Source organism: Nuphar pumila, chromosome 12 (genome assembly GCF_984573655.1).
Source record: "Nuphar pumila chromosome 12, dmNupPumi1.hap1.1, whole genome shotgun sequence".
Lineage (NCBI taxonomy): Eukaryota > Viridiplantae > Streptophyta > Magnoliopsida > Nymphaeales > Nymphaeaceae > Nuphar > Nuphar pumila.
The window spans coordinates 98,240,004-98,263,521 of record NC_143260.1 but is presented as its reverse complement, the minus strand read 5'-3'; the positions used below and the strand labels follow the sequence as shown (position 1 = coordinate 98,263,521).

The window sequence follows — 23,518 nt, the reverse complement described above, 5'->3', positions numbered from 1 at the left end:
TAGTCTTTGGACAGAAGCTTTTCATACTGCCACTTATGTGATAAATCGCCTTCCTATGCCCATTCTTGAAAATCAGTCTCCCTATTATGTTCTCCAAGGTGTACATCCAGATTATGATGAGCTATGAGTTTTTGGATGCCTATGTTATGTTCATATTGATAGATCCTTGAGAACTAAATTTCAGGACAAAGCCTCTATATGCCAATTTGTTGGTTATGCAGATGAACACAAGGGTTACAGGTGCTATGATCCTGCAAGTATAAGAATCAGAATTTCCAGAAATGTTGTTTTTGATGAAAATAGTTTTCTGGGGAATGAAGTTGATCACAATCGTGAACATATTGACACTACTGATAATTGGTATGATCCATGGCTGAGTGCTGAACTTATTTCACATGGTGCGGAACACACTAATCTGGCTTCTGAAAGCATATGTGATGAGACAACTTCAGATGAGGCATCAAGAATAGAATGTTTGAGATACAAAGTGAATGTCTATACCAGGAGGCTCAAAGAGCAAACCGATGTGCCTGCTGAAGAACACGTGGCATTGTCCAATAACAGAGAGGCACCAAGAAGATCTGGCAGAATAAGACATCCTATTGAAAAGTGGGTGAGTTATGATAAATTTTCAATGGATTTTCAGGTTTTTCTATCCAAGATTGAAAAACATGAAGAACCACTTGGTTTTTGTCAAGCTATTCATTCTAACAAATGGATTGAAGCGATGAATGAGGAAATCGAGGTGCTTCATGAATGTCAAACATGGGAGATAGTTGGGCGTCCCCCAGATAAAAATGTTGTTGGCTCAAAATGGGTTTATAAGATTAAATATAAACCGGATGATAGCATTGAACGGTACAAAGCATGCCTTGTTGCCAAAGGTTTTACTCAAGAATACGGTCAAGATTACGAGGAGACATTCAACCCAGTGGTGAAAATGGGAACTATTCGTATTATCGTTGTCCTGACAATTGAACATGAGCGGACACTTAGTCAGCTTGATGTTAAAAATGCATTTCTGCATGGGGACTTAAAGGAAGAAGTTTACATGGAGCAGCCTCAAGGTTATGCAGAGGGAGACCCAAAGAAATATGTATGCAAACTAACCAGAGCATTGTATGGCTTAAAGCAAGCCTCCAGATCATGGTTTGAAAGCTTCTCCTTAGAAATTCAGAACCACGGTTTCATCCGTTCCCAACTAGATCATTCTCTATTCATATACAAGGTTGGTACTACTATGGTTTTCTTACTTATATATGTTGATGATATCGTGATCACTGGTAATGCCCCTGACCACATTCAGCGAATTAACGTGCTACTAAGTATGCGGTTCAAGATGAAAGATCTTGGGGAACTGAGATATTTTCTTGGTGTAGAGGTGGACAGGCATGATGAAAAAATGTCATTGACTCAACACAAATATAGTCTTGATCTTCTGGCCAAAGCAGGAATGAGAGATTGCAAACCTCTGCCTACACCCAGTGTTATCAATCAAAAGCTCAACATTTGTGATGGTGAGTTGTATCCTGATGCAAGCAAGTATCGCAGTATAGTGGGCATGTTACAGTACCTCACTTTTACGAGACCAGACATCGTATATTCTGTAAATCAAGTATCTCAGTTCATGCATGAACCGAAAACTGATCACATGGATGCCGTCAAACGTATTCTTCGCTATCTAAAAAGCACGGTGGGTGATGGACTCACATATGTTCAGTCTTCATGTGGGACACCAAAACATGATATATTGGCTTACACAGATGCCGACTGAGCAGGGGACCCAGATGAAAGGAGATCTGTTTCAGGATACTGTGTTTTTATTGGAAAGAATCTTGTCTCATGGAGCAGCAGAAAATAGAAGGTTGTAGCAAGATCTAGCACAGAAGCTGAGTATAGATCTATGGCAGCTGCTACAACTGAAGTGACCTGGATTAGGCATCTACTTACAGAAATAGGAGAATGTCTCAAGTTCGAATCTTATGTGTGATAATAAAAGTGCCATACAAATTGCAATCAATCATGTTCATCACAGTCGAACCAAGCATATTGAGATTGACCAACATTTCATCAGACAAAAGATAGCAGACAAAGAAATTGAACCAGTTTATGTGTCTTCAGAAGACCAAGTCGTTGATGTGTTCACAAAAGGTCTCACAAGAAACCGTTTCTGGTATCTGAAGAACAAGTTGCACATGGTTTACTCCCATGCACAACTTGAGGGAGGATATTAGAATATGAATGGACATGGATCCCTTATTGGATCCATATCCATTTTGTGTTTTATAATGTTGTAATTTGTTTTTCTTATACAGAGCATTTTTGTTTTTGTAAAAGGGTTATAACCCTATTTAATATAATGAAGGTTTACTGCAGCCGACTGTATGAAAAGCGGTTGTTGATTCTCAGAAAGCACGAGTTCCCATCTTCCTCCCTTCCCATGCCTTTCTCGATCTCCCCAACAACAAGTCATGCAAGTCGAAGGGCAGATTTATCAATAAGTATATTGGTTCTATGTCAGAGTGCATTCGTCACATTCATGAGCATAGATAAATATGATTTTCATCGGTGTTTGTCATATGACGAATTTCATAAGCATAGTTAGTGCTATGTCGCCTAGCTTTTATCATAAGCATGTAAAAGTATTGGTCATGCATCTTTCATACACAGAGACCCACAAGTTCTTTCAAGTTGCATTGTCTAAGTATATGTATAGACGTGCGTAAGCCTTTCTATGTGCAGCAGCATCGTGCACTAGTTGAAATCATATACGTGTATTTGATTTTTGAACAATGCACCTTTGTTTCAATCACACCTAAACATGTATTCAATAAGAATTCATTCTCTATAGTTCATCTCTTCTTTAAACGCTTAATTTTGAAAATGCATGAGCATCTAGTGATGCTATTCTTATGTATGGAAAGAGTCAAGCTTTCACATATAAGAAAATTTATAAAAAACCATTTATATAGAATCCTCAAAAGCATTTCTTGATTTGTAAATCTTTTATGTGTTTTAAAAAATTATCAATGTATTTAAAACATAAGTGTTGTTTTAATTTCAAAAGTAAAAATCTTAATCTGGTTTGGAAGCATGATAATGGATATGCATTTTACTTTTGAAACACTTCATTTCCAATTTAGCCACTCGCTTTCATCAAAAGTTTGAGAATTCTAATAGCTATTTTTCAAGAAAACATCATTTTCCACTTTGTGAATTTCATCACATTCACACGAATTTCAAAAAACCATTTACATTTAGTGAACTCTATCACATTCACACGGATTCTTAAGAAAACATTTTGACTTTGTGAATTCTATCACATTCATACAAATTTTTGAGAAATCAATTCCAATCTTGTGAATCCTTTCATATTTACACGAGTTTTCAAGAAATCATTGATCATGCATATATTTTGCATTTTATTCATCCATATTTATGCATGATTCATGATAAAATTGCATTAAAAACCCATTTTTATCGTTGCTTTCGAAAAATTGTTTTAAATTGAATTTTCAGAAAAATTCGCATTTTTAGGTTCAACCCTGCATTTTTCAGTGTTTTTATTAGTTGAATTTTTTCTTGATTATAGTTTAATTAGATTAAGACTTGATTAACTAATTTTAATTAATTTAATTTTTTTTTTTGAAAAACACATTTTTGAGGAAGACCTATTTTAGAATTTTTGAAAATATTTTAGACTTCCATAGAAAATGTGTTTTAACCTAATTTTTGTTTATAAATAGCTTTGTTCCAGCCATGAAACACATTTTTCCCTTGGCTGAACCACACGCCCCCTCTCTCTCTCTCTCTCCCTTGCTTCCTCTCTCTCTCTCTATCGGTTTCTCCCCCTCTCCTCCTTTCTTCCTCTTCTTCATCTTGCCTCTAGCCTCGTCGTCAACATCCTTGTCTTCTTCGTCGGAGAGGTGCGTATGCAGCCTGGGAACAACCACTTCTTCTTCTCAATCCTTCCGTCGAAGACAATCTGCAAGGTTTGCTTCTTCTCCCTCTTCTCTCTCTACGTTTAGGCGCATAGATTAGATTTTTATTTTCTGTTATTATTATTCATTCATCAAATGCATAGATTATGATTTTTCTTTGTCTGTCATATCTCATAGTTTATTATCTGCATATGCAACGCATATAAGATAGTTTTATCATTTTTTTTGTTATTCTTGCATTTAGGTTAAGTATTTACTGAAGTCGTGCATCGTTTAGTTAGCCTCTGAAAAATTAATTTTGTTTTAGTTAATTATAGAATACGCAACATATAGGCAATCACATTGAGATCTGTGTTGTTTTGAGCATTTACTAAAGCACGGCGGCATCTGGGATTAGAGCAGATCCACACAAGCAAACAAGCGTTGTGAGAGGCTGCTGGAATCGATCCAACAATATATTGTAGACTCGATCTGCATTGGTTTTTTTTGTGGAGCTTGAATCATGGACCGCGATTAGAATCAGCCAGAGTTGCGTATGTGCCCTGGTCATAGGTTTCGGCCTGACTCATATAGCACACCGATTCAACAACTCTTTGAGCATCATGAAGATTGAGAAAAAGTTTACCGCAGATGGTGCATCATTATAAATCCAAGCAGGTTTACGATTTGCTTTAGATTTGATGTTTTATCCATGATCGTTAATATGCAGACTAACTCTCTTTGATCCCTTCAGCGATTCACAAACTGCTGGGACATATACATTTATCAGCTGCTAATCCCAAAATTTCGTTTTGCATGCATTATTCGGTTCATATAGTTTGGTAGATCGCATTGATTAATTCAGGTTTGTATCTTGGTATCAGTTGTTGTGTTTTATAGTTGGGTTAATTCATAAGTGTTAATATAGCGTAGAACAGGTCGTTGACTATTTGTTTAATTGTTTAGTCTGTTTTAGATTTTAATTTTGTATGATTCTTGTTTCTTGTTTACTTTTTAGTTCATTCAATAAATTAATAATAGGCTAAGTAGGATATTACTTTTCGTAAGCTGACTTTTGAATCACCATGTTTTTTTAGACATAGTTATTTAGAGTTAGTATAGAGTTTGTTTTGCTTTGCTATTAGTAGATTTAGTTAGATTGCCTAAATCTGAATTAAATTTAGAGTCAAAAAAAAATTTCTTTAGTCTAATAGAATAGGTTAGAGTCATTTAGTTCATAACTTTAATTAATAGTTTTTGCTAACCAAGAAAAAATAGATTCATGTTTTAAGTTGATTTCGGTTATTGCAAAAATAGTTGATAATTTTTTGTTTGCTTTCAATTTAGTTAATTGTTAGTTTGTTATTAAATCTGTTATTTAGTTAGTTTTTCTCTTATTACATAGTTAGTGTTGAGAGTAAGAGGTTTTTAGAGGTTATTTGAAATTTTAAGTTAATAAGGGACGTATATGTAGCATCTCTCTATTTAACATAGAGAGTAGCCCTAATATGATTTACGAGTTCTTCTTTTCTAAACAGCCATCTCTCTCTCTCTCTCTCTCTCTCGGGTTCGGTGCTTCTCAAATATTCTTGAACATGGTATCAGAGCAGTGATCTCGGGAGCGTGATCAATCTGCAATCGAGCTACACCAACGAAAGAAAAAAAAAACATTGAAACCAGGTGTGTATTATAATTTTTTTTTTGTAAGATCTGTCATCAGATCTAAGAGACATCGTGGGTGTGTGCCTTCAAGTCTGACAACCGTAACCCTTGAGCCCTCGATTTTCACCATTGAGTTCCACCAATCTTCTTTGAAACAGATGCCGTGATTTTTGGGTTTGGGAGCAGCGAAAATCTCTTTTTCATATGCTGCTATTTGTGATCGAGCTCGAGATGTGCTGTTGTTTTTTTGTGTCCCCTGAAGTAATGAGATTCCTCTTTGTGGCTGTCGTGCTTTATTTTTCTGGGAGCATCAGCTGTCGTGATTTACAACACCTGTCAATATGATTTCAGATGTCGTGATTTTTGTTTTATGATGTGAAAGAAGCATGTTCAATTGTGTTCAAATCGTAGCAGCATGCGTGATTTCTTGCTGTGTTGGAAAATACCCATGTTTATGTGCTGTGTTGAAAAAAAAAATGTCCCTGGTTATGTGAAAGTGTTTCTGCTATCGTGGGATTCTGTGTTGGGCAGCAGACATGATTTCCTACTGTGTTGAAAAATGTCCCTAGTTATGTGAAAGTTTTTTGCTGTCGTGGAATTCTGTGTTGGGCAGCAGGCGTGATTCCCTGCTGTGTTGGAAAATATACATGTTTATGGGCTGCTGTCCATTACTGTTTTTACATTCTGTGTTGGGTACAGCTGTTGGTTAACATATTGGCTGACGCGTGATTCAAATTTTTTTTGTTCAAGTGAGTGTATGTGTTTCTTTTGCAGCTGAAATAGTATAAAATCTTCAGTATGACTGAAACTTCGAAGTGTTATTCCAAAATTGAACATATTGGGGAGTATAAGGCTTTTGCCAATCCCTTCTCGTACGGTTCTTCTATAAGGTTGAATGAAACTAACTCTGCCAGGTGGTCCAGAACTTTTATGATGTCGGTATCTGGACATCGTAGAAAACATATTTTGTTGGAAGATGAACCCACTGAAAAAGTGGGAAAATATGTTACTTAAGATGAAGATAATGACATAGTTATGTCATGGATCATGAACAGTGTTGAACCCCATATTGCAGATGGTTTAATTTGCTATAATACAGCCAAACAGATGTGGGACAATCTTCGAGATACGTACTTACAAGAGACTAATGTGAGTCGTATCCTGCAAGTTGAACAGAAGATATATAATTTACAGCAGGGAGATCAGACATTGGCCCAGTATTATGCCTCCGTCAACGCTGTGTTTGAAAGACTCAATGTTCATAGGCCTCTTTGTTGCTCGAAGCAAAAGGATCATCAAGAACAAACTATGGTTGCTCGGTTTCTTACAGGTCCATCCTCAGAATTCTCTGTTGCAAAAGTTCAAATGCTGACTGAATCAGATGTACCTACTCTTGCTTATGCATATAATCGTCTGAGTAGACTTGCGATCTCTCTTCCACAATCTCAACCTGTGACTCAGTCATCTGCTCTAGTTGTCTCATCTGGTTATGGGCGTGGAAATCTTCAGAATTTCAGAGGATGAGGTCGTGGACGAGGTATGGGAGGTAGAAAAAAGCTTCAATGTACATTCTGTGGAAAATCTGGACATCTAGAAGATCGTTGCTGGGATAAGCATGGTCGACCAACCAGTTCTTCATCAAAGCCATATGCTCCTAAAGCAAATGTAACTACACTTGAGGCAACAAATGTACATGATAATATCTCTGCAAGTGACAGTATCACTCTCAGTCGAGCTGAATATGATGAGCTGATAGCTCTTCGCCCCTTGAGCTCCGCCCCTCCTGCAGTCGGTGTTGCCTACTCAACAGGGAATCATCTTCCTCCAAATGACAATAAGTGGATTATTGACTCTGGTGCATCCAGACACTTGTGTGGAAATTCGCTTGTTTTTTCAGATCTAAAGGATATTAATGTTCATCGAGGAGTCTCATTAGCAGATGGGAGTTCCTCACCGGTTGTTGGTCAGGGAAACATTTCTATATCCTCCTTCTTACAGTTGAAAAATGTTCTTCATGCTCCCAACTTTCTTCAAAGATTACTCTATGTTAGCTGTCTTACAAAAGAATTAAACTGTAGAGTGATATTTGATCCGATGGGTTGTCATTTTCAGGATTTGCTGACGGGGAAGAAGATTGGAGGAGGCTATGAAGAAAATGGAGTCTACTACCTACATCATTCAGTGGGGATTGTTCATGCGGCAGTAGAACACTCATTCAGTCCTGTTCAGTGGCATCAGCGTCTTGGTCATCCTTCATTGTCAAAGCTTTGTTCTGTCTTTCCTCAAATTCCTTTCACTATATCATTTCAGTGTGAAGCATGTCAGTTGGGCAAGCATCATCGAAGTTCGTTTCCTTCAAGTCAGAGTCAGTCTAGTCATAAAGTCTTTGAACTTCTTCATGCAGATGTATGGGGTCCTAGTAAGATTCCTACTAGGACTCAGTGTCGATATTATCTTGTTATTGTTGATGACTTCTCTAAGTTGTCATGGGTGTTTTTAATAAAGGAACGATCTGAAGTCAAGTATTATCAAATCCTTAATTCTTGAAATAAAAACTCAGTTTGAATCTATTGTCAAGATTGTTCGCACTGATAATGCTCTTGAGTTTAAATCAAAACTTCTGTTACAATTTTACCAAGATCATGGCATTCAACCCCAAACATCATATGCCTATTCATCGCAACAAAATGGGGTGCCTGAGCGAAAACATCGACACCTGCTTGATGTTGTCAGGACCATTATGATTCAATCCAATGTTCCTGCGTTATATTGGGGTGATGCGATTACCATTGCTTGTTATCTGATCAACCACATGCCTTCATCTTCTGTGGGTGATCAAATTCCATTACATATCCTAAAACCTAATGCCTCACTCTTCTCTTTCTCACCAAAAATATTTGGATGTGTTTATTTTGTACACAAACTTGGTCCTGACCGTGATAAATTATCTACTCAAGCTACAAAATGCATATTTATAGGTTATCCAAAAAATCAAAAGGGATATCAATGTTATGATCCTATTTCTCGTCGAGAGTATGTCAGTGCGGATGTATCTTTCTTGGAATCCACTCCATATTTCTCTAGTTCTGGTTCTCCGCTGCAGGTTGGTCCAGCTGACCCTTTTCCCTTACCTATACCTCCTTTTCCTTTGGAATCTGTGCCCTTGGTACCTAACCAGACTTTATCCTTTTCACGATTTAATAATCCTCCATTGGTATATGTACGTAGAGCTCCATCTCTGCCCGTGCCTCCACCATCTTCTTCTCCTGAGGTAAGTACTACTGACAACAGTGATCTTCGTGATGATGATAACAGGCCAATTATTCTACGCAAGGGGACACGACAATGTACCTTATATCCCATATTTCATTTTGTCTTCAATGTCAGAATTGGAAATCAGATGAAAAGTTTTATTTCAACCCTATCTGCTGAAACGATTCCTCTGAACTATCACCAGGCAGAGCTAGATAACCATTGGAAGCAGGCTATGCAAGAAGAAATGGATGCTTTAGTGTCTCAACATACATGGGATTTAGTTGACCCCCCAGTAGATGCTGACATTGTTGGATGCAAATGGGTATATACAATAAAGTACAAATCAGATGGATCTATTGAAAGGTACAAGGCCAGATTAGTAGCAAAAGGATATACTCAGACATATGGTATTGATTTCTTTGAAACTTTTTCTCATGTTGCACGAATGAGCACCATTCGTCTTGTTCTCTTTGTAGTTGTTCATCATGGTTGGAGCTTATGTCAATTAGATGTGAAGAATGTGTTTCTATATGGGGATCTATCTGAGATTGTTTTCATGCAACAACTTCCAGGTTTTGAGATTGAGGGAGAGTGTCAGAAGGCGTGTAGATTGAAAAAGGCAATTTATGGCTTGAAACAAAGCCCTCGTGCATGGCTTCAAAAGTTGTTTGAAGTGATGTCACGCTTTGGCTTCAACAGGTCAGCAGCAGATCATACACTATTTATCAAGAAAACTAACTCAGACATAGTTGTTATGGTGGTATATGTGGATGACATCATTCTTACAGGAGACGATGTGGAAAATATTGAAGCCACTAAGGCTCATCTTCAAAAACACTTTGTTACAAAAGACCTTGGTTCACTCAGATACTTTCTAGGTATAGAAGTTGCCAGGAACCGTGAAGGGATGGTTTTGTCTCAATGGAAGTATGTTCTTGACTTATTAAAAGAAACGAAAATGTTGAGAGCTAAACCAGCAAATATTCCCATGGACCATAAAGTTCAGTTGTTTGAAGAAGGGTCAAAACCGGTTGATAGCAAAAGCTATCGCTCACTAGTAGGGAAGCTACTGTATATAACTGTTACAAGGCCAGATATTGCTTTAGCAGTAAGCAAAGTTAGCCAGTTTATGGACAAACCAACTGAGGTACACTGGAATGCAGCTATAATGATTCTCAGGTATTTAAAATCTTCTCCTGGAAAAGGGTTATTGTTCAGGAAATGTGGTAATCTGGAGATAGTGGCCTATTTTGATGCTGACTATGCAGGATCTATAGTGGATAAAAAATCTACCACAGGATTTTATGTGTTTCTGGGAGACAACCTGATTTCATGGAGAAGTAAGAAGCAAAATGTGGTTTCTAGATCGAGTGCAGAATCAGAATATAGGGCTATGGCCCAAACAACTGCTGAATTGATGTGGATTCGTATTGTTCTTCATGACCTTCATGTGAAGGTTTCCTCTCCTATGACCATGATGTGTGATAACAAGGTTGCCACATATATAGCAAACAATCATGTCTTTCATGAGAGAACAAAGCACATTGAGGTTGATTGTCACTATGTAAGAGATATGGTTCAAGCTGGTTATATCTCTACCAAATATCTAAAGTCGGAGGACCAAGTTGTTGATATGTTTACAAAGCCTCTTGCTAGACCAAATTTCTCAAAATGTTGTGACAAGCTGAGTATGATTGATATCTATGCTCCAGCTTGAGGGGGAGTGTTGAGAGTAAGAGGTTTTTAGAGGTTATTTGAAATTTTAAGTTAATAAGGGACATATATGTAATTTCTCCTTTTTAACATCTCTCTATTTAACATAGAGAGTAACCCTAATATGATTTATGAGTTCTTCTTTTATAAACAGTCGTCTCTCTCTCTCTCTCTCTCTCTCTATACCTAGGGTTCGATGCTTCTCAAATATTCTTGAACAGTTAGTTTGTTTGATTATTTTGTCTTCTAGTGATTTAGTTGTTACATGTTAGATTAATTGTTTAGATTCTTGTTTTGCTGAATTTTAGTTCAACTAACCGTGAGTCTTTGTCTAGTTCATGGTTTTTGCTTTGTTTTGAGTTTTGTTTTTGCAGGAAAGCTTGTGAACGTGCGGTGAGCCCCTTTTCGTACTCCCGAAGAGCCCTCTGAGGTCCCTAAAAGGTCACCTCAAAATTCCCTTCAAGCCCTCAAAGAACCCTCAAAGAGCAAAAGTTCAAGAAAACAAGCATAACCTTAAGGCGACTAAAGACTCGAAGCACCAAAGACTCTTTTCTTTTCTTCTAGATTAGGCTTTTATTTTATTTTATTCAATTTAATCTGGGTTTGTAATAAGGCACTTTATTTATTTGTTTAAGCCCTCTGCAGGGGGGCGTACTCTTATTTAGTTAATTAATTAATTTTTATTTTCAAGGCAATAAAGAGTAGTTTAACTTATCTGTGGAATACAAAGTATTTTTTCTCGTTCCCTAAGTTCGACCCGGACTTCACCACTAGTGTGAACCGGTTTTTATTATTTAATGTTTTCACAGTTGAAGGTGAGAGCATTCTTGCTTCACGAAGCTATCGTGTGTCAAAGGAAAAAGCGATAGTAGGGTGGACAAGAAGGTGAGAGCATTCTTGCTCTATTTCCTTGGCTCATACTTATTCATCGACACTGATGAAAAGTCAGTCCATGTATAGTACATCGAACTATTGCAAGACCTGGATCGCATTGCTCAATACGTATGGAGAGTAGCCCCACTTACACACTTGTATGCAAGTTTGAGTAGCACGAGGAGTGGAAGAAAAATATGACCAGAATGTTGATGTTGTTAGAGCTATTTATTTTTTCATTATACATAAACTTTTGATTTATACTCATACATTATTTAACATTTATTATACTTGCATATTGTGTATTAATCCTAAACTTTTAACAATTTTGTCATCCATGGTACGTACCACCAATAATAATTTTGTAGCTGCCCAGCAGGTTGCATGTTCTCCCTCTACAAAAAGGGCCTTTGAGGAGGAGGAAGTTGAGGCGAAGTACAAAAGGACCTTAAGTAGTTTGAAAGCACAATTGGCTCTTGCACTAGAAGAAAATCGCATGTTGAATGATATAGGCATTCTCAAGAACGCAAATAAGGTCATCAAGGAGCTATGAGTGCGCCATTAACAACATCCACAATAGTTACTTCATATGATTGTTTTGTAAATTTGAGTGTGGAAGAAAAAAAAATGTAACTCATTGATATTGTATATAATGTGATTTGAGTGTAAATGAGATTCATACTTGATATGAATTGCATGATTTGAGTGTATAAGCAAGTTCATTTTGAATAAATGAATGTTGATTGTACGAGCATATTCAACATGTATGAGCATGTTCAATTTGAATAAATGAATGTAGGTTCTTATTGAAACTAGGAAGTCCACATAAAATAACTGCAAAAAATAATAAATATTTATTTGAATGAGAAAGTCCGCATAAAATAACTACAAAAAATAACATATTTATTGGAATGAGGAAGTTCGCACAAAATAACTGCAAAAATTGACAAATATTTGTAACGATGAGGAAGTCCACAAAATAATTATGAAAATTGATAAATATTTATCGATTTTCATAAATATTTATTGCAAATATGGATGCAGAATGTCTCATTATTGAAAATATTTATCGATTTTCATAATTATTTTATGTAGAATGTCTCATCATTACAAATATTTGTCTATTTTCGCAGTTATTTTATGCAGACGTCTTCATTCTAATAAATATTTATCATTTTTCACAATTATTTTATGTGAATCTTCTCATTTTAATAAAAATATGCTCATATATGCATTCATTCATTTCAAATTAACATTCATTTATTCAAACTGAACCTGCTCTTGCATGTTGAACCTACCCATATATTCATTCATTTATTCAAATTGAACATGCTCATATATTCATTCATTAATTCATATATGTTGATACATTCATTCATTCTAAATGAACTTGTTCATATATTATTTATTTATTCATTCATACATACATACATACTTATATCCTTAATGTTTAACGTTTACAATACAACCTCATCCTTCTCATTGGCCTTCGTACCTCCTCCTTCTCATTGACCTGCATACCCTCCAAAGCCTTCTTCATGTGTTTATAGGAGTTAATCATATTATTCCTTGTTTGTGATATCTTTCTAAAAAAAAGGTTATTAACAAAAAACTAACTACAATGAATATATCAAAAAATTGAATAAAATATAACATATAAACATGTACCTGCATAAAGTTTAATCTTCAGGTTTTGCCCAAGTACTGCATATATATTAGGACAATTATACCACAATCATATATGTAATAATCATATACTAAGTCAAGAATATATACATGTATAAATTGACTTAACAAACATTGGTTTGAGTCATCCAATCGTTGTAACAATCGTACCCAAATTGTGCTAAAAAATGAACATTCAACACATATGCAAGAAAACAAGATAACAAACATACACAAGAAAGCGAGTATATTATTGAATAAGTTCTGTTATCATATTATCGGTTTGACATTTTTATCTGCATAATATGTGGACCCCATGAAATTGTACATGAAGTCCTTCATGTCCATTTCTTAGAGAACCAAGTGCTTGTTGCCTTAGTTGAAAGGAATTAAGAGATGTAACATAAATCGAGTTTAAGGTGTAAGTGCACATAGAAATTTAAGAGCTGCAAAGAACCTAGTGCATGTGAAAATTTAAGTTTTGTAAGTATGCAAAGTTAAGTGCTAGCTTGTCAGCTTTAAAGAAATGATACATCAAGTCCTCGCTCTCCAAATAGTCACTTGCCCCATTTCACTACCATTTAGTTATGACAATTTGTTTTGAATAGACAAGGTTTACTAGTTAGTATTCATTAGTCGGTAGAAAAATAATAGAAACATTATTTTATGTGAACTCATAGAGAAATACAGGTTAAAATAAACGGTCTTCGACAAGTCGTCTCAATCTATGTCCTTGTTGTGGGTCACTTAGAGTCTATCTATGAATCTTACTAAATACTACATAGTCAAAATATGTGGTACATTTATGATAGATTCAAATGAGTTTATATCCAAACATAACAAAAGAACAAACAAACTAAAGTACAAACCTAAAACTTGCATCATTTGCCAAATTCACACTCTCAGTTTTTCTGTATTTTGCTGCACAATTTTTTCTTTCTTATTAACCCATTCTTATCACCAATTGAAATTATATAGAAACACATACATGTACAGTAAGACAAATATATACACATGACTCAGGATATTGATTATACTTCATGCACCACAAAGCTTAGAGAATCTTTCAGCAGTTTGGTTCTCTTTTTGCCACGTTTTTCTTTAAGTTTATACATCGCGACTATCTAAGACATAACATCATTTTTACATCATCATTGTCCCAAATATCTATCCATATTTGTTGGCTATATATGTTTAAAGAATAATCATACTAGAGGCTCAATAAGTCTTTCACATATCTAGTTTTACAATATATCAAAGCTATAAATTCATTAAAACTATTATTTTTGGATACCACTATGGATCTCCAATTAAAGTATTCAGACCCACATTAGTGTAGTTTAGTCCTTTTATATGCTATCATTAATTGCTTACAACAACCATTATAGATCTTCAAAAACTAGCATGTAAGAAAAGGTCATCCATATACACTTCATAAATTCAACTAATAAAACTACCTATAAAAGCACTTTGAAAAACAATCATCCCCTACTTAATGCTTATGCAAAGTGAACCCTAGCCCCATTACACCAATACAAAACAACAAATATTAACAAAATGACAAGCAAACAAGCACAAATCATTTACAACACAAACAAATATATATATTTATAAAAAAATCCTAAATGGTAAATCTGGTGACAAATATTAAATAAAACACAGGAAGACATAAAAAAACAACCATAGCAACAACCAAACAGAAATGCACATAGGGCTATTAAAGGATCATATCTACAAAAAAAAAAAGTTTGAAGTGAAGAATAAACAATATGTGTGTGTATATATATATATATATATATATATATTGTTTGTATGGAACTCGCCTTTTAAACATGTAGATGGAGAAGTCAATGACAAGGAATGCAGAGGGTTCTATAGAGAATTGCCGAATTACACGGGAATCACTGCAAGAGTAGAGGGTTCTACAGGAAAGTTCTTTCAAGACACAAACGAAAAAAAGAAACAAAAATGAGTTCATATATGATTTAGGAACTCCACAAAAAAATAAGGAAACTTGCATAGTATTCATCCCAAACATATATGATCTATCAGAAAAAATCGCATGTTTGTCAAAAAATCCGCATATATGTAGCGATGAACACATATATGTCATAAAATCCCAAGTATTTAGCCAGTATTTGCAATGTGCGACCTTCATTTTAAGTGGAGGGTCACACATTTTTATATGAATTCATGAAGTATATGCAAATTAAGTAGGATATTTGTGATGTTGCGAAGTTTAGTTTAAGTGGAGATTCACACATATGTTTATGAAGATTAGTAAGATATTTGTGATATTATATGTTTCAATCTAACTGGATGTGCATAAATAAATTTTTTTGATGTTCGTATTATATATGCGACTTAGGTAAGATATTTGTGATGTTTAAGGTTTTAGTATAACCAGATGTTTGCAAATAAATTTATGCAAGTTTTGTGAGATCTGCATAAGAAAATGTGTGATTGCATCTTTAAGTGAGAGTTTGCACTAACCGGCGAGCGGAGCGTTATATCGCAAAACTCCATCTTTTCACACATGCAAAGGGTAAAAAGGTCTTAATAAAATTGGGTATTTACAATTTTGGACATGGCTAATAGCAAAAATCTTGAAGCATTTCAAAAAGCATGTCAATTTGCCTATACAGTACGGTCATTTTTTGAAATTAATTTGTGACAATCGTGCCACATTTATAAAAGGACAAAAATGTCATAAAGTCGAGAATTGAAGATTTTGGATATGAGAGAAATTTTGGCAAATTGAAAGGCATTTTGAGGAACATGACATTTTTACAAGGACAATACAATCATTTTTTTTTAAATGAGTAATTCTAACTTGGTGACTCATTTGGTACCTATTTTGGAATGAGCCGAGTTGACTTGTGGTGGTGGTGGTAATGGTGGTGATGGCAATGATGATGGTGGTGGTGATGGCAGCGGTGGTGGTGATAATGATGATGGTAGTAGTGATAATAGTGGAGAAGTGGTGGTGATGTGGATGATGGGGGTTGAGTGAAACAAAAGTAGTAAAGAAAATCTCACAACTAAGATTTGTTAATTTTGTGGCAACTAAACTGATTTTCGCTATTTTGACGTATAGGCGAATCTCAGATTGAGATTCACTGGAATGGTGCGTTTTGCTAAAACCATATAGATGAATCTCAGTTTTTCTAGCGACGAGTTTCACTAAGATGGTGAGTTTCACTAAAACTGTATAGGAGAATCTAAGTTTCATTGGCGACAAGTTTTGCTGGAATAATGAGTTTCGCTAAAACTGTATATGTGAATCTTAATTTCACTGAAATAGTGAGTTTTGTTATTGTGAAAATTGAGCGGGTGAGTATTCAAAGAATCTTGCGATATCTCGTGGCTATTATGTGAAATAGCATTATTCTTAAAGGTAGTATCATCATTTTGTAATATAACCATCCGCCCTTGTGTGTGTGTGTGCATGCATCTACATGTTTGCATGCAACCACAAGATATCTCTATGAGCCTACCAAGCTGAGTTGAGCAGAACGGTCCCAGATAAGTTGAGCCCATTAAGCATGAGGAGCTCCTCATGAACCTACCTTACAAGCCTGAAGAAGCCTAACCAGACCGTGGTTAGAGCAGCTTGTTTCATTTACCAGGCCTCACAAGAATACCATAAACAAAACTCAAGCATTAAAAGTGCCTCTTTTATTTATTTGTTTTTGTAATCACCATATGTTCTGTAGTATGTGTACCATGGACACAATGCATGTAGTTAAGCCACACATCTAGGAGTCCTACTCATATCTGGTCAAGCAGTCAGGGATTTACGTTGAATAAACCATAGCCAGCATAAACTAAACTAAATCAGGATGAGATAAAACACTCAAATACACTGATGATGTGAATACAATAAAAGCAACAACCAAAAGGTGTGGTTGGATTAGGGCCATTAACGGGACAAATTTGGATGATGTTATCCATATCAATGCACGTACAACAATAATATCATGATATATTTAATTTATCGGCATGACATATGAGTGACAAATTTGATTTAACTTTTTATGCATAAATTCGTTTATATATTGCTAACTTCCCAACAAACCATTAAAAAAAACTAAAAACTCCCAAGAAATTCATGGTCATAATATTCTTCTCACTATTAGTAAAATCAAAATCAAAATCAAATCACAAATAGTTGTCTGCACCGAGTAAATATTTCATTATTAAGATAAAGCAGTAAAGCACGGACAGTCTGCTAAATTACCATCTTGATTCGATTTCTTAAATCAAATTTGAGCAAGAAGATGATATCAGCATAATGGGCAAGATTGGGGAGGGAGGATCAGGCATCTCGTCTGCACTAAGTAAATATTTCATTATTAAGATAAAGCAGTAAAGCACAGACGGTCTGCTAAATTTCCATCTTGTTTTGATTTCTTAAATCAAATTTGAGCAACAAGATGATATCAGCATAATGGGCAAGAATGTTGGGGAGGATCAGGCATCTTGTCTGCACCAAGTAAATATTTCATTATTAAGATAAAGCAGTAAAGCACGGATGGTCTGCTAAATTTCTACCTTCTTTTGATTTCTTAAATCAAATTTGAGCAACAAGATGATATCAGCATAATGGTCAAGAATGTTGGGGAGGGTCAGGCATCCAATATTCAGTAGCATGCTCCAATTCCATACCAACTCAGATCAAGATAGGGAACATACACAACACTGGATCCAATCCATTACTGCTGAAAGTTGTGCATTTCTACAAACATGTCAATCAATCTCAGATTTGGATTGAATCAGAGCCTGAGGCCATATCCAGCCCATCAGCAACCCTGTTGTCTTGAGAAAACAAGACCTTGGGTAAGTTTAGATCAGGAGACTGAACTGTAAAAGGAACTGTTTCTCTGTGTAAGGTACAACAAGAGTAGGGTGTAATGCTCAATTGTGAAGATCATAATCTTAAATCCTACAAGGGAATCTGCATATGGGTAAGGTCATGATTCTGTGTTTTTCTTCACAGTACAGACAAACTAAGCTTCCTGTGAATCATATGCACTATCAATCAAGCAACAACAGCAAGAACAGAACACCTGCCACCTCAGTCTGTAATTCCTGTGTTCAACTGAGATTTTGATTCTTCTGAGCATTGAGAATGGTGAGCATATTCTAGACGGATATTTTTTCCATCCAGTAACTGAAAAAAAAGGAGGATGTATTTGGACGAAGATTGGATGATAAATGAAAATATGTAGAATATTTTGTACATTACCTGCCCTTGCATATGATTTAAAGCAGACTCAGCTTCTGTCTCTGTGGCAAATTGTATGAAACCAAATCCCATTGATCTATAGATTCTGCGGTCAACCATGACCTTAACTGCAAGGGGATCAGAAACCATGACTTGCAAATCAGAAGGCTGAGTTAGTTCTTAAACTGCCTACATCACACTGAACCCAAAACAGTAGGCTGCTAATTATGTGAATAAGCAGGAGCACTTCCAGGTCACTTAAAGTCTCCAATATCAACTATAAAGCAGTGCAAATTTGTAATTGTGACTTGTACCTTCAAGAATCTCACCATAAGTTGCAAAAGCAGCTTTCAGAGCACTCTCATTGGTATCATATGAAAGACCTAAATTTCAGGACAAAAGTTGCTTGTTTAACATACATTGACAAAACCTCAACAGATTAGGCACAAGCAAAACCATATGCATCATTCCTGCTGATTTTTGAATTGGCTGATACCCATCAGAAGGAAACATCCAAACTGACCAATGCATAGTATATAACTGTATGATTTGATATATCATTGTGGTGTTGCAACAAATGCTGACCATCAAAATTGTTATTCAAGAGTACAAAATGTTGATAATGTATCAGCTACTAGCTAGGAAAATGATATCTACAGCCTGCTGCTGAATGATGTAAGTTAAGAAATTTGTTGAGTTATAGGCATTTTGGGTCTCCTCTGAAAGGATTTGTATGACCAGTATTTGCAACGATGCCTCCCATCACTACCTGGAGTTTTCTCTTGAAAAAACTCAGTTTGTTAACCACATGGAGCATGTAACTAAATGAAATTTTATTCATAAATATCCGATTGTTGATGCCTATTGCCACAGAGCTTCCATGCAAAGCAGAAAATACATATAGGTAACTAAATGTGATCTATATGTTCTAACGACCAACAGAAATTCAACATAATAAGTTCTGCACTGGAAACCCTAATGGTTTCAGAATGCCCTCAAGGATGATTCTACAGTAAATGGGAGAAAAATACTAGTTTGAAGGCACAAATACTGGATAGGATTCCTAAAATAACTCCAAAACCAAACTTACCTAATCGAGAGCAGATACAAAATCTCAGTTTATGTTGGATAAAATCCGAATTTTTTTTGGGCTCACATAACTGACCATTTGTAGCCCACAAATGATATAACTTGTCAGAACTTTCCAACTTCCAAGCACTCGAAAGAATAGAGCTTGCTAATGTAATTATGTCGCATAGTTTCTATATAATTTCCTAATTTTCATACTACTTTGTCTTTTTTTTTTTACCAATTTTCATACTACTTTATCATAGTATACAAAAGGCAGGGGCATGTGCATGTACATGAGCATATGTGTCAGAGAGAGAGAGGGAGGGAGGTTGCAGATGCATAGAGATGAGACTCCAGAGCCATGCAATGAACACATTTCAAGTCTGGGCACTTTCGTTATATTAAATAAGGTTCATCCTGATTGTGATCTTATGTTTAGAAAAGTTATTTAAAATGCCAATAACTTTAATCAAGTGAAAATGAGTAACATATTGGATCCCAAAAGGTTCATCTTACTAGCCATCATACTCTATAAGCCAAAGTGGAAACACGATGAGAAATTTATAGTTGATCAGCATGTAACAAGTGCAGACAACGAGTGAATCAATTAGATATAATGCTAGGTTCTTGCTTGACAAACCATCCTAATCTAAGTGAGAGTAAATTCAACGGAATCCCATTGAGCTCTTTGATCCTTGAGCAGGAAAAGTGACTAGCAGGTGAGTTAATTTTACAATTTGTTTTGGGAATCATTTAATATCATACTTGATACGTAGCTGACCATTTGCTTAATTTTCTTTACAGAACAAGGAGTTGGGTGAAAAAACCGGGAAGCAAAAAAAACAAGGAAAGGTTAGCTATGTTGCTGATTACCAGGTTACAATGACATGCCTGAGATCAACCATTGATAAGTTCATTAAATCTGAATCTAATTTCAACTTTAACAGATCGAAAAAGTCATAAAAATGGTATCACCAAGACTTTTTTTTTTTCTTCCTCATTTGTGTCAATTGTCACTACACAAGTCATATAATACCTACTAAAATAGTGCATCTTAAAGGCATTAAGTAAGTGAATTTTTTCCTATATATTACATGATTATCATGTGCATGCATGTGCTTAATTTTTTGTTTCTGAAAGTCAGAACATGTAGAAATATTTTTGGATTTGGTTTGACATACTTAAATCCAATCCAAATCTTTCATTTTCATCATGAACATGTCTTAGGCTTGGCTTGGCTCATGTGCAGCCTTAGATCTTAGACTTCATCCGATACAGAATCAAATGATGACAACTGTTGAACAGTATCCAAAGGATGCTCTCCATATCTAATTGGAGCACAGGCACTTGCACCAGCCTCTACAAAGTTGTGGTAGCCTTAGCATGTATGCATTGATTTGCAACAACCTGATCACAACTGTGAGTCTAGAAAGCATACAAGCACCTAAAAGATGCATAGACAGCTTGAGAATCATCATACAAAGGGGAGTGTAACAATAATGAAATCCAAGGACTTCTGGATTGTCCAAAGGTGAAAACTGAAAAAGACATGCAGTGATGCATATCTCATTTGGGATCCTCCTAGATGGGCCAATGTGGTGGGAATCATGAATAAGGACTTCAATATTTCAGAGAGAGAAGCAAATCCATAGTAGCTTCCCTCATCCGCTGTGATTCCTCAGGGACTGTCTTCCTCGGCAAATAGTGATTAAATGTGGAAAAATTGGTCAACCTTATTATTTCAACTTGCTAGTAGACCATGATTAATCGGGAATACTATGAATCGTGATTAATCAGAAAAATATTAACTAATGAAATACATGTATCTGATTAACAATAAATAATATTTATCTAGTGATCATCTGGAAATTTCAGTCAATTATCCTTCTCCAAGTAGCAAGACCCTTAGGTTCAGTTGGTTGCGTATAACAAAACCATAAACTGGTCAGTCAGAAGACTCAGAACCCATGCCGCCATGTAGATGCATTCACATATGATTATCCACTCAAGATCACCTTTAACGTTTTCATGAATTGCTAACAAACTTTGAGCATGAGATTGTAAAATATTAAATTAGTGGACTACATTTCATCAAACAATTAGTCAGCACATAAGATTCAAGACAGGCCATGCCTACAAGTGGTCCACAAACCTGCGTTTATACACAGGAAAGCCTGTTAGGGTATGATTTTGAAAACCAACAGATGCTCATCTATAGCATTCAATAAATGAGTATCATAGCAGGAGCTTTATTGGAAGAAAAAGAAACCATGACCATTTAAAGACAGTGATAGCAGACGGATAGAAGCCTTTAGTCAATCAAGAATAAGCAGAAGCTGACAAACAGAAACTTTTAGTCAATTAAAAATAAGCAGAAAATCATCCACCCATTATAAGAGGAGCAATATTCGTTTTCTGGACAAACATGAATCAATGTGTTCAAAACTTTAGAGGTTTACTTCTGTGCTTCATTCACAAAAAAGGCGTCAGGAACATAATCAAAACTCCTTTGCAGTAAATCATGACTTGCAGCTTCAATTTATCAGAGATTCACCGATTCATAAATTCTTTTGGCAAAATTGTGTCCAGCTCATGGCCACTTAAGGCCACTCGAAATTAATCAGTATTTTGTCAATGTATTACTAAGGGCAGCTATACTGAGCAAACGCAACCATCGGAGTTTTATTCTTCAGCATTCCTCAAAATAAGAGGAAATCTAATGCTAAACGTTTTTCTCTGTAACGTCTACAGCTCCATCTTTCAAGTTTACTTGTATGTCCAAGTGGGTATTTCAAATTGATTACAGAAGCGAATCTACGCAGCAAGAACTTGCACTGCCATGCCACAGGCTGATTCGTTTTCAACAAACATACAGAAACGAATCAGCCAACCCTCCTATTCATTCTAAGAACACCATGAATCAAAAGCAATTACAGAAGCAAATCTCTCACCAACACCAAAACAAGCGAATCAAATCTGGAAAAGGGAAACCAGAAAAGATAATACGGACCTCCCACAAACAGTTTGCTGCAAATCCCCTGGTTTGGTGGCCGTGCAGATGAACACATTCTGGTCACGTACAAGGCCCCATTGCGCAACATCTTCGTTGTTATGCCACTTTGTTACTTCTAAGCAGTGATTTTACTGTGCCAGAAGAGTGCGAAAGAGAAACAGTAGATGGGTCAATCATTGAACAAGAACTCATCCCCGACACATAAAAACAAAAACCGAAACCTGATACAAGTTGGTATGATTTCTCTTCCACTTCCTCTATTCAAGAGACTACAGACTTACAAACAACTACCGCGCAAAGAAACAGCAAGCAAATAGGTTGTCTCATGGCCCAAACTACAAATCGTAGACTCGTAGTAAACCAAACTTCTTAAAACTTCCTATGCTCGCCTATCAAAAAATTTGCTTCCAAAGTGCGAAATTATACATTTCTTGCATACTTTTTTTTAAAGTTTAAAGGAATTCGCTTTCAAAAAAAATAAACCACCTGCTTCTCCAGCCTGAAAAAGAATTTCCTTGACATTAGGAATATTCTTTTATGAAAATTAATCATTTTTATATATGTTCTTACTATAAAACCTACACATATGATGAATATTTTTTATAGAACTTAAAATTCATATGTTATCATTTCCTGTTAACTTGCTTTCCCAAATGCTTCCTTAACTCTTTCCAGTTAATGCATCCGAGCATTTCTCAAACAAACACTTTACCCTCAAATGTTACTTCTCACGCCCAGTTCCTTGGTAACTATGCCATACAAACCAAGTGATACACTAATACTCAAGGATCAGTATTCCCCTTAATATCTGCGAACAAAAACAATCGCTAATTAATTATCCAACGATCGCATTAAAGCGCCACAAGGAGACCCATTTGTTCTCAATATCATTATAATAGCTGTGGATTTCATTCCAAGATCATCTATTCTGACCAACTTCAACATAGCTACATTAAAATGGTTATGATTTATAGGAAACAAACACCGTTGAAAAGGACGTAAAATTGATGTGGAAAATTGAAGTGAAAAAAACAACATTCATTGCATAAAAAAAGTTGGGTTTCCAATACACAACTATTAATTCAAATGGGGTTGGTTTAGTGTACACAACCATTTAAT

At 35.7% G+C, this 23,518-nt stretch overlaps 1 protein-coding gene across 1 annotated transcript; it reads right to left on the bottom strand.

Annotated features, from left to right (window-relative positions):
- Positions 1-17,475: 17,475 nt before the first annotated feature.
- Positions 17,476-22,666, bottom strand: LOC149821279 (glycine-rich RNA-binding protein 4, mitochondrial-like). The gene is made up of 5 exons (XM_089981926.1): positions 22,621-22,666; positions 22,397-22,530; positions 18,630-18,698; positions 18,337-18,443; positions 17,476-17,574 (listed from the first exon to the last, which is right to left on the bottom strand). Exons 2-5 carry the CDS (start codon positions 22,485-22,487, stop codon positions 17,476-17,478), a joined length of 366 nt encoding a protein of 121 aa, XP_089838052.1. The 5' UTR covers positions 22,488-22,530; positions 22,621-22,666.
- Positions 22,667-23,518: the final 852 nt, after the last annotated feature.

Bases quoted from the DNA above. Each gene is read 5' to 3' on its own strand.
- LOC149821279 (XM_089981926.1), bottom strand. From the start codon at position 22,487: ATGTTGCGCAATGGGGCCTTGTACGTGACCAGAATGTGTTCATCTGCA. The intron at 18,699-22,396 runs GTCCGTATTATC...CCTGAAATTTAG, and splicing joins CAGCAAACTGTTTGTGGGAG to GTCTTTCATATGATACCAAT. The intron at 17,575-18,336 runs GTAATGTACAAA...TACTTGGTGCAG, and splicing joins TAAATCATATGCAAGGGCAG to ACAAGATGCCTGATCCTCCC.